Raw genomic sequence first — 12831 nt, 5'->3', positions numbered from 1 at the left:
TTGGCTCTTTTTTTATGCATTTGACAACTGAATAGCAAGCTGAAAAAGGGAGCTTTTGTAGAATCTAATAGCATTTTAATGTTGTAATTCAGCTAATTTAGTGTAATAGCTTGGCTTATGTCACTATCACAGAGGAGAGCAAATCTCCAGCCAGCACATGTGCTTCACTGCAATAAAAAATAAGAACCCTAACACACAATACATTTTTCAGTTAGGCTCCAACGCCATCTTCCCAACCCCACTGCCCTACTTCTAAGAAAACAAACATGCAACACCAGATCTCCCACTCCATTTATTCTTTGCCAGAAATAACGGGCTCTCAGGCAGACTAAGTGCAAACCAAAATGTGTGATCATCTCTGGCTGAGGACGATCAGACAAGTTCTTCACAAGGCCTTCCAGTAGTAATTAGAGGGAGAGGGATAGGCCTTCTTCACAGTTTGCTTAAAGGAATGCTGGAGTTATGGCTGCCTTTTTGTGTGCATGTGTGGGTTAGGGTGTCTTTGTTGAGCTGTGTGCACTACACAGCGTATGCCAACAACTTGTGTGCGATTCTGAAATGGCTTCAATAACAAGCAGCAGGAGCTGATCTATGATATGGTCACAATGTCTCTGCTCAGGAGTCCTGTTTTTATGGTGAAGTTTGGAGGGCTGGGAACTGGAACTGCAGTGTGTTTGCCTCCTACGCTACATCAGTGTTCTGGCTGCAGTCACGCACATCAAGTACTGAGACAAATGGGAAGAGACAAAGCCTTCCGTGTGCCCCCTAAGTGCTGTGCTGGGAACACAACCTTGATTGGCAAGGAGACCTGGGGTTTTGGAGCAGGAAAGGCCGACCATGACCTGGCCATTTATTCAGGGTCACAGACCGCCGCTGCTGACCACAGACTCTTTAATTTCCCAGAGCCAAATGTTTTTTTTAGAGAGTGCTCAGCGGAAGTACATTTTAGAGAAATGCTCAGTCAAAAGCACAAATAGCATTTGTCATCTCTGAAGGAGCAATCCACTTTACTATTTCTATTTTCATTACAAAATGATGACACTGAAAAATGAACCTATTACTATGTAAATTACACTGTTATAAGTGGCTTTTTATTCCACCACCCCATGTATCTTTCTGCATAACCTAAAAATTACAGAAATCTGTAGCTAACTGGTTGCTTTACCTCCATTATCAGACAGTTTCCCACGGTAGATCTTGTCCTCGACGACATCAGTCCAGTACAGGGTGCTCTCATTGAGGTGGAAGTCCAGGGCGATGGTGTTCCTCAGACCTGGTACCAGCACGTTAAACTCCCCCTTGTTAAGCTCAATCCTTCTGATCTCATGGCGGTTGGAGAAGATGATGAAAGGCTTGAAGGGATCTGAGGGCAAATAAGTTGTAGCCGGAAAATTGTTAGTGTAAATCTCATCTTAGAAGCTGCTAACTTTCTAGAAACAAAAATATCTTCAACACCATGATTCATTAAATACTGTATATACGTACAGTAGAATCAGTGTCATAGAGCCTATTAAGCAAACACAAATGGTTTTGCTCTCAATCTGAAGCCAAACGTTTTTCTTACCAGTGCTTTTGCAGCTCTCCATGTCAGACTCCAGCTCCCAGCCCTCGTAGCAGGAGCACTTGACACTGGATTTCTCCTGCTCGCACTTCTGGCTACACTTGAGGTGTTTGGCACAGAAGCTCTGGATCTGGCAGGTCTTGTTGTCGGCTCCCAGCTCCATGCCCAGGGGACATGAGCACATGAAGCCCTCCCCAGGAATGATGCTGCAGTTGTGGCTGCAGCCACCGTTGTCTAATGAGCACAAGTCTGCAGGCAAGAAACAGATGAAAGCGTAGGACTCTATTTGTGTGTCTTTCTTCTCAATATGGAAGGTACAGGAGAAAAGAATCAGGTGCTCAACACATTTTCAAGTTGCGGTTTATGTAAAAAGGCTTTTGTGTGTAAAGTATATTTTACCACAAAGTTTCTCGTCAGAGCCGTCCGGACAATCGTCAGTGCCGTCACACAGCTTCTCAGCAGGCAGACAGATGGAGTCGTTGGTGGCACACATGTGGTGAGACAACTTGCACACCAACGCCTCGCAGTTGTCCTCATCAGAGTTGTCCTCACAGTCACTGTCGCCATCACACACCCAGGCCTTGCTGATGCAGCGAGCTGTCAAGACCACAAAATATACATTTTCAGCTTGTGTGGTTTCTAAAAATATTCATAGTGATCGGCTTAAGATAGGTTAAGAGTTTGGTGACGCCTGCATTTATACCAACAATCTGTTCATTCCATTGAAATTACTGCAATCAGTGGATTTGCTCAGGAAGGTAAAGTGAATTCAACTTTTGGTGAACTGTAATACTGAGCCGTTAACCATTGGCAAATCATCTTGAGTGCTGACCTTTGATAGAATGGAGAGAACTGGAGAGTCCAAAACAGAGAAAGCTTGTACCATCCAAGTTTATGATGGATGTACAAATATATTTTCGACTGCCAGTTTCTGTTGTGACCATGCACTTACTCTTTCATTCATTTATCCTCATATGTCAAAGAATAAAAACATTATTTTTTTAAATGTTCATCGCCTTAAACATCTGGTACTTAAGCCAGCTGAAAGCATCCTCACCAGAGTCCCTGCAGCTAAACTTGACTGCTGGGTCACACATGTGGGTCACACCCTCACAGTTGTTCTCATCACTCTGGTCCATACAGTCTGTGTCCCCGTCACAGCGCCAGCGCATGGGAATGCACAGGCCATCCATCCGACACTGGAACTCGTCTACATGGCAGCCGCCTGGAGGACGGGTAGCTGGAGAGAAAACGGCAGGACAAAGTGTGATAGTTAGCCAACAAAAAAGATGCAGTGTGCCGTTTATCCAACGTCAAAGGAGTAATAAAATACCAGTAAAAAAGTCAGCAACTAAAAAATAACTAGACCGGAATCACAAACGGAAAATTACACTTGCACAGACCACACACACACTTGGCCATAAATGGAGAGAACAAAGAATAGGCCATGCTAGTCATTATTAATGTGTAGGTATGCCGGGACGCTGGGTTAACAACCTGACTGAGCCAAGTCAAACAACAATGACACACACAGCTCACGGACTGATGTCACAGGCAGATTAAAGGCACCAATGAGGAAGTGGCACAATGACATCCCCTCATGGCAAAGGTCAGCACTTGGCACAGCTTAAGCAGGAAATGGTCCTGGGACCTTTCAGCACAAGACTACAATATACAGAAGGGGAAGGCAATAGTATTGCTTTTTTATTTCAGCTAATGACTTCCAGATGGCAAGAGAGCCCACAAACACACACACACACACACTGCTCATTAGACCAACAGGTCACGCTGGGCGCCGTGTTTGCATGCTGGGACTTGACAGCAGTTGGCTGCATTTCTGCATGTATCAGACAGTACACACAACATCAGAACACACAAGTGCGTATGTTTCTAGACGGGCTGAAGAAAGAGTGCAACACATAGTGCAATGATGCTGCATCAATGTTGCAAATTAGCCAAGCGTGGCCACCAGCTATTTTAAAACTCTAAAGATGTATATCCATATCACTGGCAGAGTCAAAACATCTGTGCCATTTGCACAAGCCCATGAAAGAGGTTAATTGTTATCTAACCACAAAACATTATCACATCCTGAACAGAGCAACAGAGAGGATTTGCTGTAAGTGATAAGTAGAAGCCAGAGGGCAGGCAGGGACATGCAGAGGAACCGGAACGGAGAGGAAAATGATCTCGTTTTCACTGTGACAACCTCTTGCAAACAGCCACATGTAAACACAGTGAAATACAATACGTATTGTGATGAGAGCTTGACTCGGATACAGCTGGCAAAAGTCGTAAAAAAGCAATTCTTTGAGCAGAGCTTTTTCAGTTTGGTACACACATTAATTGCACTTTACCCTGGTTGGTACAGTTGGCATGAGTCTCATCACTGTAGTCTCCACAGTCATTGTCGCCGTCACACGTCCAGTATTCTGGGATGCAGCGGCCACTGTTACATTTAAACTGGACACTGGAGCAGGAATGGCTGCAGCCTGCTTCATCACTGTTATCCCCACAGTCATTGTCTGTACATGAGCACATAAAAGATTTCATTTTCGGTTATTGGGTTATTTTAAAATGCAGATTCACAGAAGTTGAGGGAAGTCTAAGAAGATGATTACCGTTATCACAGCGCCAGTTGATGTTGATGCAGCGGCCATTGGCACAGGTGAACTGAGTCAGAGGGAAGCAGGTTGGGTAGGCTGAAGAGGGGACAGGAGAGAATATGTAAAAATCATAAGAATATTTGTCATCTTAAACATAAAACACGTGCCATTTGAGGAAAAGCAACAACAAGTGTTAGTTAAGACTCACCACAGGAGTCTGGTTCATCTGAGCGGTCTCCACAGTCGTCATCCAGGTCACATGTCCAGGAGATAGGGATGCAGCGGCCACTGGCACAAGGGTACTGATTTGGTGGGCATGTGCGAGCTGGCAGAGGAACAAGGTGTTATAAAAAGGTCCCTCTTGCAATATCCCTGTCTCAACATTTAACTAACTAATTTCTTTGTAATTTCTCTCTTAACCTCAACATAGATGCTTCTTCACATTCATATAATTATTAACTAATGATAACTGTGTTTGAAATACTCAAATTCAAAATTGTTGATCAAATCAATTATCGCCAAATCAAATCTTGGATCTTACAAACCAAAAGCCAAATTGAAAAACTGTAATGCTCTCTAAACTACAAAGACCTCTAGGTTTCTATATACCAGAGCAGGTGGTGTTGGATTCATCTTCATCATTGCCGCAGTCATTGTCGCCATCACACAGCCATCGCAGGGGGATACAGCGGTTGTTCTGGCATTTGAATCGGTCCGCTGGGCAGGTGTGCTGGTCTGGGAAAACAAAACAGTAACACTTCTATTTCAAAACTTGTTTTAATTTCTATTTCAACAACAAGCTACCTGGTTTATCAAAGCGTTCTGTGTTTAATATACTACACAGCCTGCTAAATAATCCTCACCCTTTTAATATGTCACTTTAAATTAAGTTTTAAAAAATAGAAACAACATCCAAGACACATATGAGTCCCTGGTCCTCACTATTGCCTGACAAAGGGGAAAGCTGGCCAGTGAAATTACATTCATATTAGGCAGCATGGAAAGAGACAATCTTGGAAAATGTAGTTTGTGCTCCGTCACTTTTCGTTAGCTAAAGGCCCTTAAACCGATATTTTGTGTATCTATGTGTTGCTGTTGTAACCATGACAATGACGCGGCACACTTACGGCAGAGCTCAGGGGCCTCGTCACTGTTGTCCAGACAATCGTTATCCCCATCACACTTCCATCGCTCTTGGATGCAGCGGTTGTTCTTGCAGGCAAACTCCCCGGGCTGGCACTGGGGTGGAGGCACGTAGGAGGGGTTGGCTAGAGATGAGATCAGGGGAAGGAGGAGAAACAGATGGGCCAGTGAGACCAGAGCCGAGTACCAAAACAAAACAAAGCCTTGGTGAGGTCTAGGTCAGCTTTTATCTCTCTTATAGTCGCAAAAATATTGTTGGAGGACTTTTTTTTTTTTACTTCTCTCCAGATTTGGCGAAGTGTAGTATAGTATAGCATGCAAATGGAAAGTGCTGCCTAGAATTCTTAAACAGCCTCAAATCCTGCTGAGTAATGAATTTTCCTTAACCCTCCTCATTGATCTTTGGTGAAACCTTTCTACTGGTGAAGCTGCTAAGTACCTTTGCAGGTGACATTATCGACATCCAGGATTTGATCGTCAGCACAGCCACAGGACCTGCCGTCAGGAATAGCCAGGCACAGACTGCTACAGCCACCATTGTTAACCCGACACGTATTGGAGCCTACAAGAAAATACAAACCAAGAAGAAAAGGTAGAATATAATCATTGTATTTTATTTATTAGCAAGTCCTGAGGTGAGAATGATTAGAAGAGAGATATACCTTGCTGCTGGTGTGCATCATACACTCTGATCTCAAAGATGGGTGGCCTCTCGTTCCGGAGTAGGGTGACTGTCTTAGTGACTTGGTCCAGTTTGTAGATGCTACCGCCACGGTACTCATTCCAAAAAAGAAATTGTTTGTAATGACATAAGCCGAAGGCGTGGTTAAGCTCCTGCCCCTCATACACCACCTGATAAATCAGGAAAGAGATAGAGGTTAGATAAATATTACCTGTGTTCCAACAAACTGAAACTGATATTTAAACGCCACAGTCTAAATATATTCCCTGAGCATTACCAACCTTTCGCTCAGTGGTGTTGAGGTACACCAACTCAATACGGTCGTAATAAGCATCCACCCAGTACAGGATGCCCTGGGGAATGTCCAGACTCAAGCCATTAGGCCACAGCACCGTCTTGCTGGTCAGGAAAACTTGGTGGTGGGAACCATCCATCCAAGCTTTCTTGATCTTCCCTCTGTTGCTCTCTGTGGGGTCCTCCTCCCAGTCAGTCCAGTACATCCATCTGGGAGACGTTTAAAAGCCGTGTGAGATAAGACAATTCTGTGAGAGCTAGAGCCGTCAAAATGTAGCTTTGATGTCTTTTGTCAGATCATCCCACGAAAAAGACAAAACAAAAAAGGAGAGAGTATCCAAAAATCCCTTGAAAACTCATCCACACACACACACACACACACACACACACACACACAAGTAACAAACCCTCAGACCATCCTCTCCCACTACATTAGAAGTACTGCACTGGCACACAGGTTGAATGCTGCTTCACCCAAACATTATATCTGGGTTAAGAACTTCAACATAGCATTTATGAGAAAAGAATAGCTATTAAAATAACAATCCCCTCCCCTCCAGTGTCTCACCCATGCTGGGGGTCCACCACAATTGCACGAGGGTGGCTCATCTTTCCCTCAATGAGAGTCTTGCGGGTCTGAGAAGCCTTCTCCAGCCTGGCAACGCTGATAGTCTTCTTAGGCCCATCATCTGTCCAGTAGAGATTACCTCCCATCCAGTCTACTGCTATCCCCTCTACTGTGTGAATACCTGCGATAAGCGAAAGAACCCGGTGTGAAAAAGAAACTATTAGCTGGCCAATTCAGAAAAGAGTATAAAGAGATTAAAGTGAAAATGATATGGAATAACCTGAATTCTTCCCTAAATTCCAGGATTTGGTGAGAGAGTAGAAATAAAATCATTTTATTCTTACCTTCCTTTAGTATGGTGTCTCTCTCTGTGCCGTCTATCTTCTGCCGGCCAATAATGTAGCTTGTGGCATCAGCAAAGTAGATGTATTCACTAGCGGCGTGGAAATCCAGAGCTCGGGGGTTCATTAGGTTCTCAATGGGAATCATGTACTCATCAGGCACTTTAGCGTTCATGTCCATGCCCCTGATGATTCCAGGACGACCCTTACCGTACACCAAAAACAACTCATGGTCTGGTTCTGCAGAAGTAGAAAAAAAAAACCACATTCTCAATGACTAACCGTCATTAATCCTGCCAGCAATTTGGTAACCAACATTACTTCATTGCGATCATCAATCGTTACTAACTAATGGGAAGGGGTTTATATTTGTCTAAATACATTTTTTCCTCAGTCTTGATACTTACTCTTGCAGGACTTTCCATCGCTGCCAAGGCTGAATCCAGAGCGACAACGGCACGTACGGGTTTTGTGGCTGTTGCTCAGCAGACAGATGTCAGAGCAACCTCCAGCTTTCCCGAACTGATCCAGGGCACATGCATTGCTGCGCACTAAGCCAGGAGAGAGGGGTACAAAACCAACAATCATGTTATGGTAACTGTTATCAATGGACATGGATCAAGGGAGTTAGCAGTCAAGCGAAGTGCCTTCTTTAATGAGTACCTTGAGGTTGGCGCCGCTGGTGGTACACATGCAGTGCGGCTCCCCGGTCGACGCGCGTCACCACATGGAAGTCGGTGTTGTTGAAGCGGTTCACTCGGATAACACTGGTCTTGGGGTTGAGGTTACCTTCGTCCGAGTTGGTGGCATACAGATAGTTCTCAAATACTGTCAGCCCGTACAGGTGCTCAATCTGAAATACAATGAGACAATAAAGCAGCAAAATTAAAAAAAAAGGATTGAAAACGCTGATGTTCTCAGTAGCTTGTGGTGCATAACTAATGGATTTTGTGATATTGTTTGTGTACACATTTATTTATCTTGAACGCTGTCTGGCAAATCCTGCATAATGAAACTTTCGTAAGAAACCTTTTATCAGTATAAAACATTTTTGACAGGTTCTTAAAATGTGAAAAAACCTGAGAGACAAACAGAGAAAGACCGAGAGACAAAGAGAGAGAGTTTGTGTAAACTTGGCACAGCGCAGCATAATGGCTCCACTTCCCTTCTGCTGTTAAACAGAGAGCGGTTTTACTTTTATAAGGGTCTAGTCTGTGCAGCTCTCTTCGACTGTCATAAAGATGTATGGGTTGGGATCATATTACCTCCCCCACCTCTCTCACATGCACCATCACTGCAGTCCTGATTTCATTAAGATCATTACTCCACTTTAAGTTTGAGCCAAGCTTCGCTAGGGCCAGACTAATATGTTTAGAGAGGCACTAGCCAGGAAAATCACACACTCCTTAAGTAATATCAATCAAGGCAATAAAATGGACTTATCCCCAGGAGAGGCGGGCTCTCTTTGTCTTGATATTAGGAGACAACTGGAAAACCGAACTGCCTATAAAGTTGATATTAAATCAATGATGATACAGATTTGGAAAACAGATGTTTTGTTTTATCACAGGGAAGACTGAAAAGTCAGTAGGGACTCTGGACTATAGCCGTTTGGTTTAACCTTTAAAAAGAAGCCTGAACAATCAAAAATCTATATTCTTGACTGCATCTCTGTGTACGTTTGGGTGTAGTTGATATTTTGACATCCAACTATCCTTCAAACATCCTCCTCACCAGCAGGCCCTGGATGATGGTGTGTCGGTTCTTTCCCTCGTAGTCGACCACTTCGATGTAGTCCAGGTAGGCATCAGCCCAGTACACCAACCGGTTGACCAGGTCCAGTGTGATACCATGGGGGAAGACAATCTTACTGTCCACCAGCTTAGTGCGGTTCTGGCCATCCATGTCACAACGTTCCACCCTCGGCGTAGACCCATAGTCTGTGAAGAACACTTTGCTGTAGCAGAAGATGAGAAGCAAAAACAAAAGGGGGGGTTCAGTAATGGTAAGAGAGGGAATTTCATCAATGAGGACATTATTGACTTAAAGTGGCAATATTGATTTAACTTATCATTATGAAGTAAATGTTAATTTCCCAATGTAAAGTTTATAGAATAATGACATCATTTGCATTTAGATTGGTGGCCTAAAGGGATCCCTTTCCCTATACAATTCTGTGTATCAAAATGCTGTGTACTGTGTGCAGTGTTGTAAACTCTTTTCCAATGAAGCTAGCTAGCACTAGCCAGCACTAGCTTGACGTCATACGCTCATTCGCATATTGGGGACGTCATCACACCTTCATTTACATAAAGCTTATAGAGTCTATGGTCAGTTGCAGCGAGGGAGAGACTGTCTGAAGAAGAGAGGGAAAGACCCTGTGATGTTGGCAGAGGAGCCGTGGACTGTGATTACTCTGAGCAGCATTGAGAATGACGTACAATATATTATATTTGAATATATTTCTTGCTTTTTCCCTGATGGTCTGGATAAGCTAAATGTGTAGCTAGTTGTAGGCACTAAGGAAAACGGAAAGAGATCCGGTTGTCAAAACAGCAACAGCTGTGCCAACAATGATAGCACTTGGAAACACAGGGGAGGGGGCGGATTGAAAGTTTTCTACTGCCACTTTAAAAAAAATTGGATGACTGCTATTTGACTTCATGTATCAATTTGGCTTGACATTACACACTATTGACCACAACCAGACCATTTCCAGAAGAATAAAAAGAGAGAAGTGATACTTTAGAAAAAGGGAACCATGTCAGATACCAGCTGGTCAGTATCAGGAACCAGAAACAGCCAACATGCAAGTGTTAATGTGGTGCAAAAGTATCCGTCTAGGTTTACTTCTGGAGGAAGTGCTTTGAATTTGACCGGCTGCTTCGTCAGCAGGTCATCTGAACATAAGACAGCATTTTCCTCTCAAGTGTTGCTAAAACAGTACTGAGGCTATTGTTAGATCAAGAAGAGTGGAGGGAAGAACAAACCCCATGGCCGGGTCCAAGGCGATGCCTTTAGGGTTGTACAGCTCTTGGTCCAGCAGGGTCACGCATGTCTGGCCGTTCTTGTTGCAGACAAACACCCGGTCGTCCACGTCATCCACAAAGTAGAAGTTTCCGGTCAGCCAGTCGATAGCCATCTGCTCCACATCTGAGGGATGCAGAGGAGAGAAGAGGAGAGAGAACAGAACCATTTTCAAAAAACAAAGCTTCATGGAAGTACAGTCATAACTCTTAGTCATATACCAGCCTCATTTCAAAAACCTCTCACTTTATGATGCCATGACCCTCTCCTCAAGAGTGCCCACACACACACTTGAAAAACAAAATAATAGCACTGAATTAATGAGCTTCTGTCATTTTCCTGCAATGCTGGGTCCAACAGGTTGTCCATTACCAGCACTTCACTTAAAGATTAAGGCAAGCAGGGCACGGGGAGGGAAAAAAACACAAAAAGTGACAGACAAAGAGTGAAAGGTGAGGCCTACACTTTCTAAACTGAACCTTTAAGTGGATTTGAACAATAACACAGCACTCCTGTAAGGAGAGAGGGAGACTCGAGACTAAGAATATACTGTATTATGAAATTCTTAAGTATGCATCGTTCCCACTGAAGAAGACTTTGACTATGAAGTCAAAGCCACGTAAACTAACCAACATGACACAACACTGATCTACTAACAAAGTGTTTCCACCGCAGGAAGTGCAAGAACTTTTTTAGTCATTCGGGAACAGTACTTATGTTTTGAGGGAAGGAAGCAGGCTAAAATGTTGGACAAACCCCGCACCAGACACCACTTCTCAACAGCTCAATTCACAAAATTAGGAAGTACAGTACTGGGTGTCACAATAAATATTCGAACATTTGTAATGTTTTTAATATAAAAACAGAGTTTTAGACTACTATTCAGAAAGAGCGAGCTAAATTTCAACAGCCAATAATAGGTAGGGTTATTACACAAGCCATGAAAAAAGAACAACTACGATTACAAGCAACATACACGCGTGTGACCATTTGAAGACTCAAAGTGTCTTAGTAAAGCAGGAATATCGTAAATGAGGACCGCAAAGGAAATAAGACTTTGGGCTTTATAGTGTATTTGTTTTCTGTGATTTTTAACGTATTTTATGCCTGCAGTGCAGCGCTGTATGCGTTTTAAAAATCGTCACATAAATTTAAATCAATCCATAAATGGGCATGAATTCTACATTCAGACATGTCTCGTCTTGAATCTACTGGAGGGATGAACACACCGTCTAAAGATACTTATTTTCTTGGTGTGTAGGCCACAACATAGGATTCACATCATTATTATAAGCAGTAAAACTTTCAGTGACCCCTGGTGCCATGTATGGCGGCATCTGCATTCAGTTCTCCACTCATTTATTTTTTCCTTAACTTATGCCACCCATCTGTACTTGAGGAGCCGGAAATGTAAAAGAATAAAACAAGCACAAGGGTTTTTCCATGACAGCCAAGAAACATGACACACAAAGCTCTGACATTTTAGGGATCAACTTGAAGATCAGTCAAAGTGACCTAAAATACACCTCTAACAAAAGAACTTCCCATTTTGTAACCCCACTGCTTACTAAGTTAACCTAGAAAGAGGAAGCTTTGCAGATGGCGACATACCCCCAGCATTAGGGGGATTGAAGTGTTAAATTAGCACTGGAAATATTTCTCACTCTCTGAGAACCTCTGTCCTGTATGAGACTGGGTGCAGAAATCCCAGACCGCAGGGAGACCCAGCTGGGAAGATACATACAGCCTTGTGTTTTAACAGCTGCCACCACACTTCTTTTCAAAGCAGAACACTGTAAACACACATACACATCACACAGGCTCACTACTCAAACATATAGTATCAAAGTGACCACACGTGTCTCTCCAGTTAATCCAAGAAACGACTTTGATGTAGGGGTATACGAGTGGGTTATAACACCATTGACAGTGAGTCTGCAGTCAGGCCGTCCTAGGGCTTTGACCATTCATAAAGAAAACATCTACGCTGGAGCCCCCCCAACAATGACAACCATGCTGCTCAAAGACATGGCCAAAGCAAGCACCACAAAAGAGCAAACACACATCTGGGCCTAATGTAGAGCCCCCCACCCCACCTACCAAACATACACAGAGCTTCAAAAGACTTGCCCCATATGGGACTTACAGTATGCATGGTGCTACAATATAAACAGAGTTGAGGAGAAAATGGGAAAACGTGAAGGATGGGGTTGTGGCAGTGGGCGGAAAAGAAAGACAGAAAGATACAGATGGCAAAATAAATCTACATCAGAACATTTAACATTCTGGTGTGCCTCCAAGCTGAAAATCATTTATTGACAGTCGGCAAAGGTAATGGCCATCTCACATCTAAAACGGGAAGTAACTGTAAATACATGAGCCAATTAAAAACTCCTAGTCAAAAGAACAGAGGGAGGGAGTTAAAACCAGACCAAGATGTTTCATAAACATCAGAACCAAGATTCTGACGGGGGAAGGTTTGTCATGGAATAGAGAGGGATAGTGATACTCCCTTTGGTATCAGCTCTAAAACCATACTCCTTTAAAGAAATCCAGCTGGAAGCCTAGCTGCACACGGCATTGATTAGACTCGTATACAGAGTTGAGGA

The 12831-nt window shown here is 43.4% G+C and overlaps 1 protein-coding gene across 2 annotated transcripts in view; it reads right to left on the bottom strand.

The window, feature by feature from the left end:
• The window catches only part of LOC115010607 (low-density lipoprotein receptor-related protein 1-like), an 81630-nt gene that overhangs the window by 33478 nt on the left and 35321 nt on the right, over positions 1-12831 (bottom strand). For both annotated transcript variants that reach the window (XM_029435268.1, XM_029435269.1), the window contains exons 7-24: positions 10186-10348; positions 8930-9152; positions 7859-8048; positions 7603-7746; positions 7199-7435; positions 6855-7035; positions 6274-6496; positions 5973-6162; positions 5750-5872; positions 5295-5435; positions 4777-4902; positions 4376-4492; positions 4183-4263; positions 3919-4086; positions 2619-2801; positions 1961-2158; positions 1565-1810; positions 1166-1363 (exon numbers count right to left, since the gene is read on the bottom strand). In XM_029435268.1, coding sequence (XP_029291128.1) covers positions 1166-1363; positions 1565-1810; positions 1961-2158; positions 2619-2801; positions 3919-4086; positions 4183-4263; positions 4376-4492; positions 4777-4902; positions 5295-5435; positions 5750-5872; positions 5973-6162; positions 6274-6496; positions 6855-7035; positions 7199-7435; positions 7603-7746; positions 7859-8048; positions 8930-9152; positions 10186-10348 — 3132 coding nt within the window. The remainder of the gene's footprint in view (positions 1-1165; positions 1364-1564; positions 1811-1960; positions 2159-2618; positions 2802-3918; positions 4087-4182; positions 4264-4375; positions 4493-4776; positions 4903-5294; positions 5436-5749; positions 5873-5972; positions 6163-6273; positions 6497-6854; positions 7036-7198; positions 7436-7602; positions 7747-7858; positions 8049-8929; positions 9153-10185; positions 10349-12831) is intronic.

Source organism: Cottoperca gobio, chromosome 7 (assembly GCF_900634415.1).
Source record: "Cottoperca gobio chromosome 7, fCotGob3.1, whole genome shotgun sequence".
NCBI lineage: Eukaryota > Metazoa > Chordata > Actinopteri > Perciformes > Bovichtidae > Cottoperca > Cottoperca gobio.
This window is presented reverse-complemented; position numbering and strand designations above follow the sequence as displayed.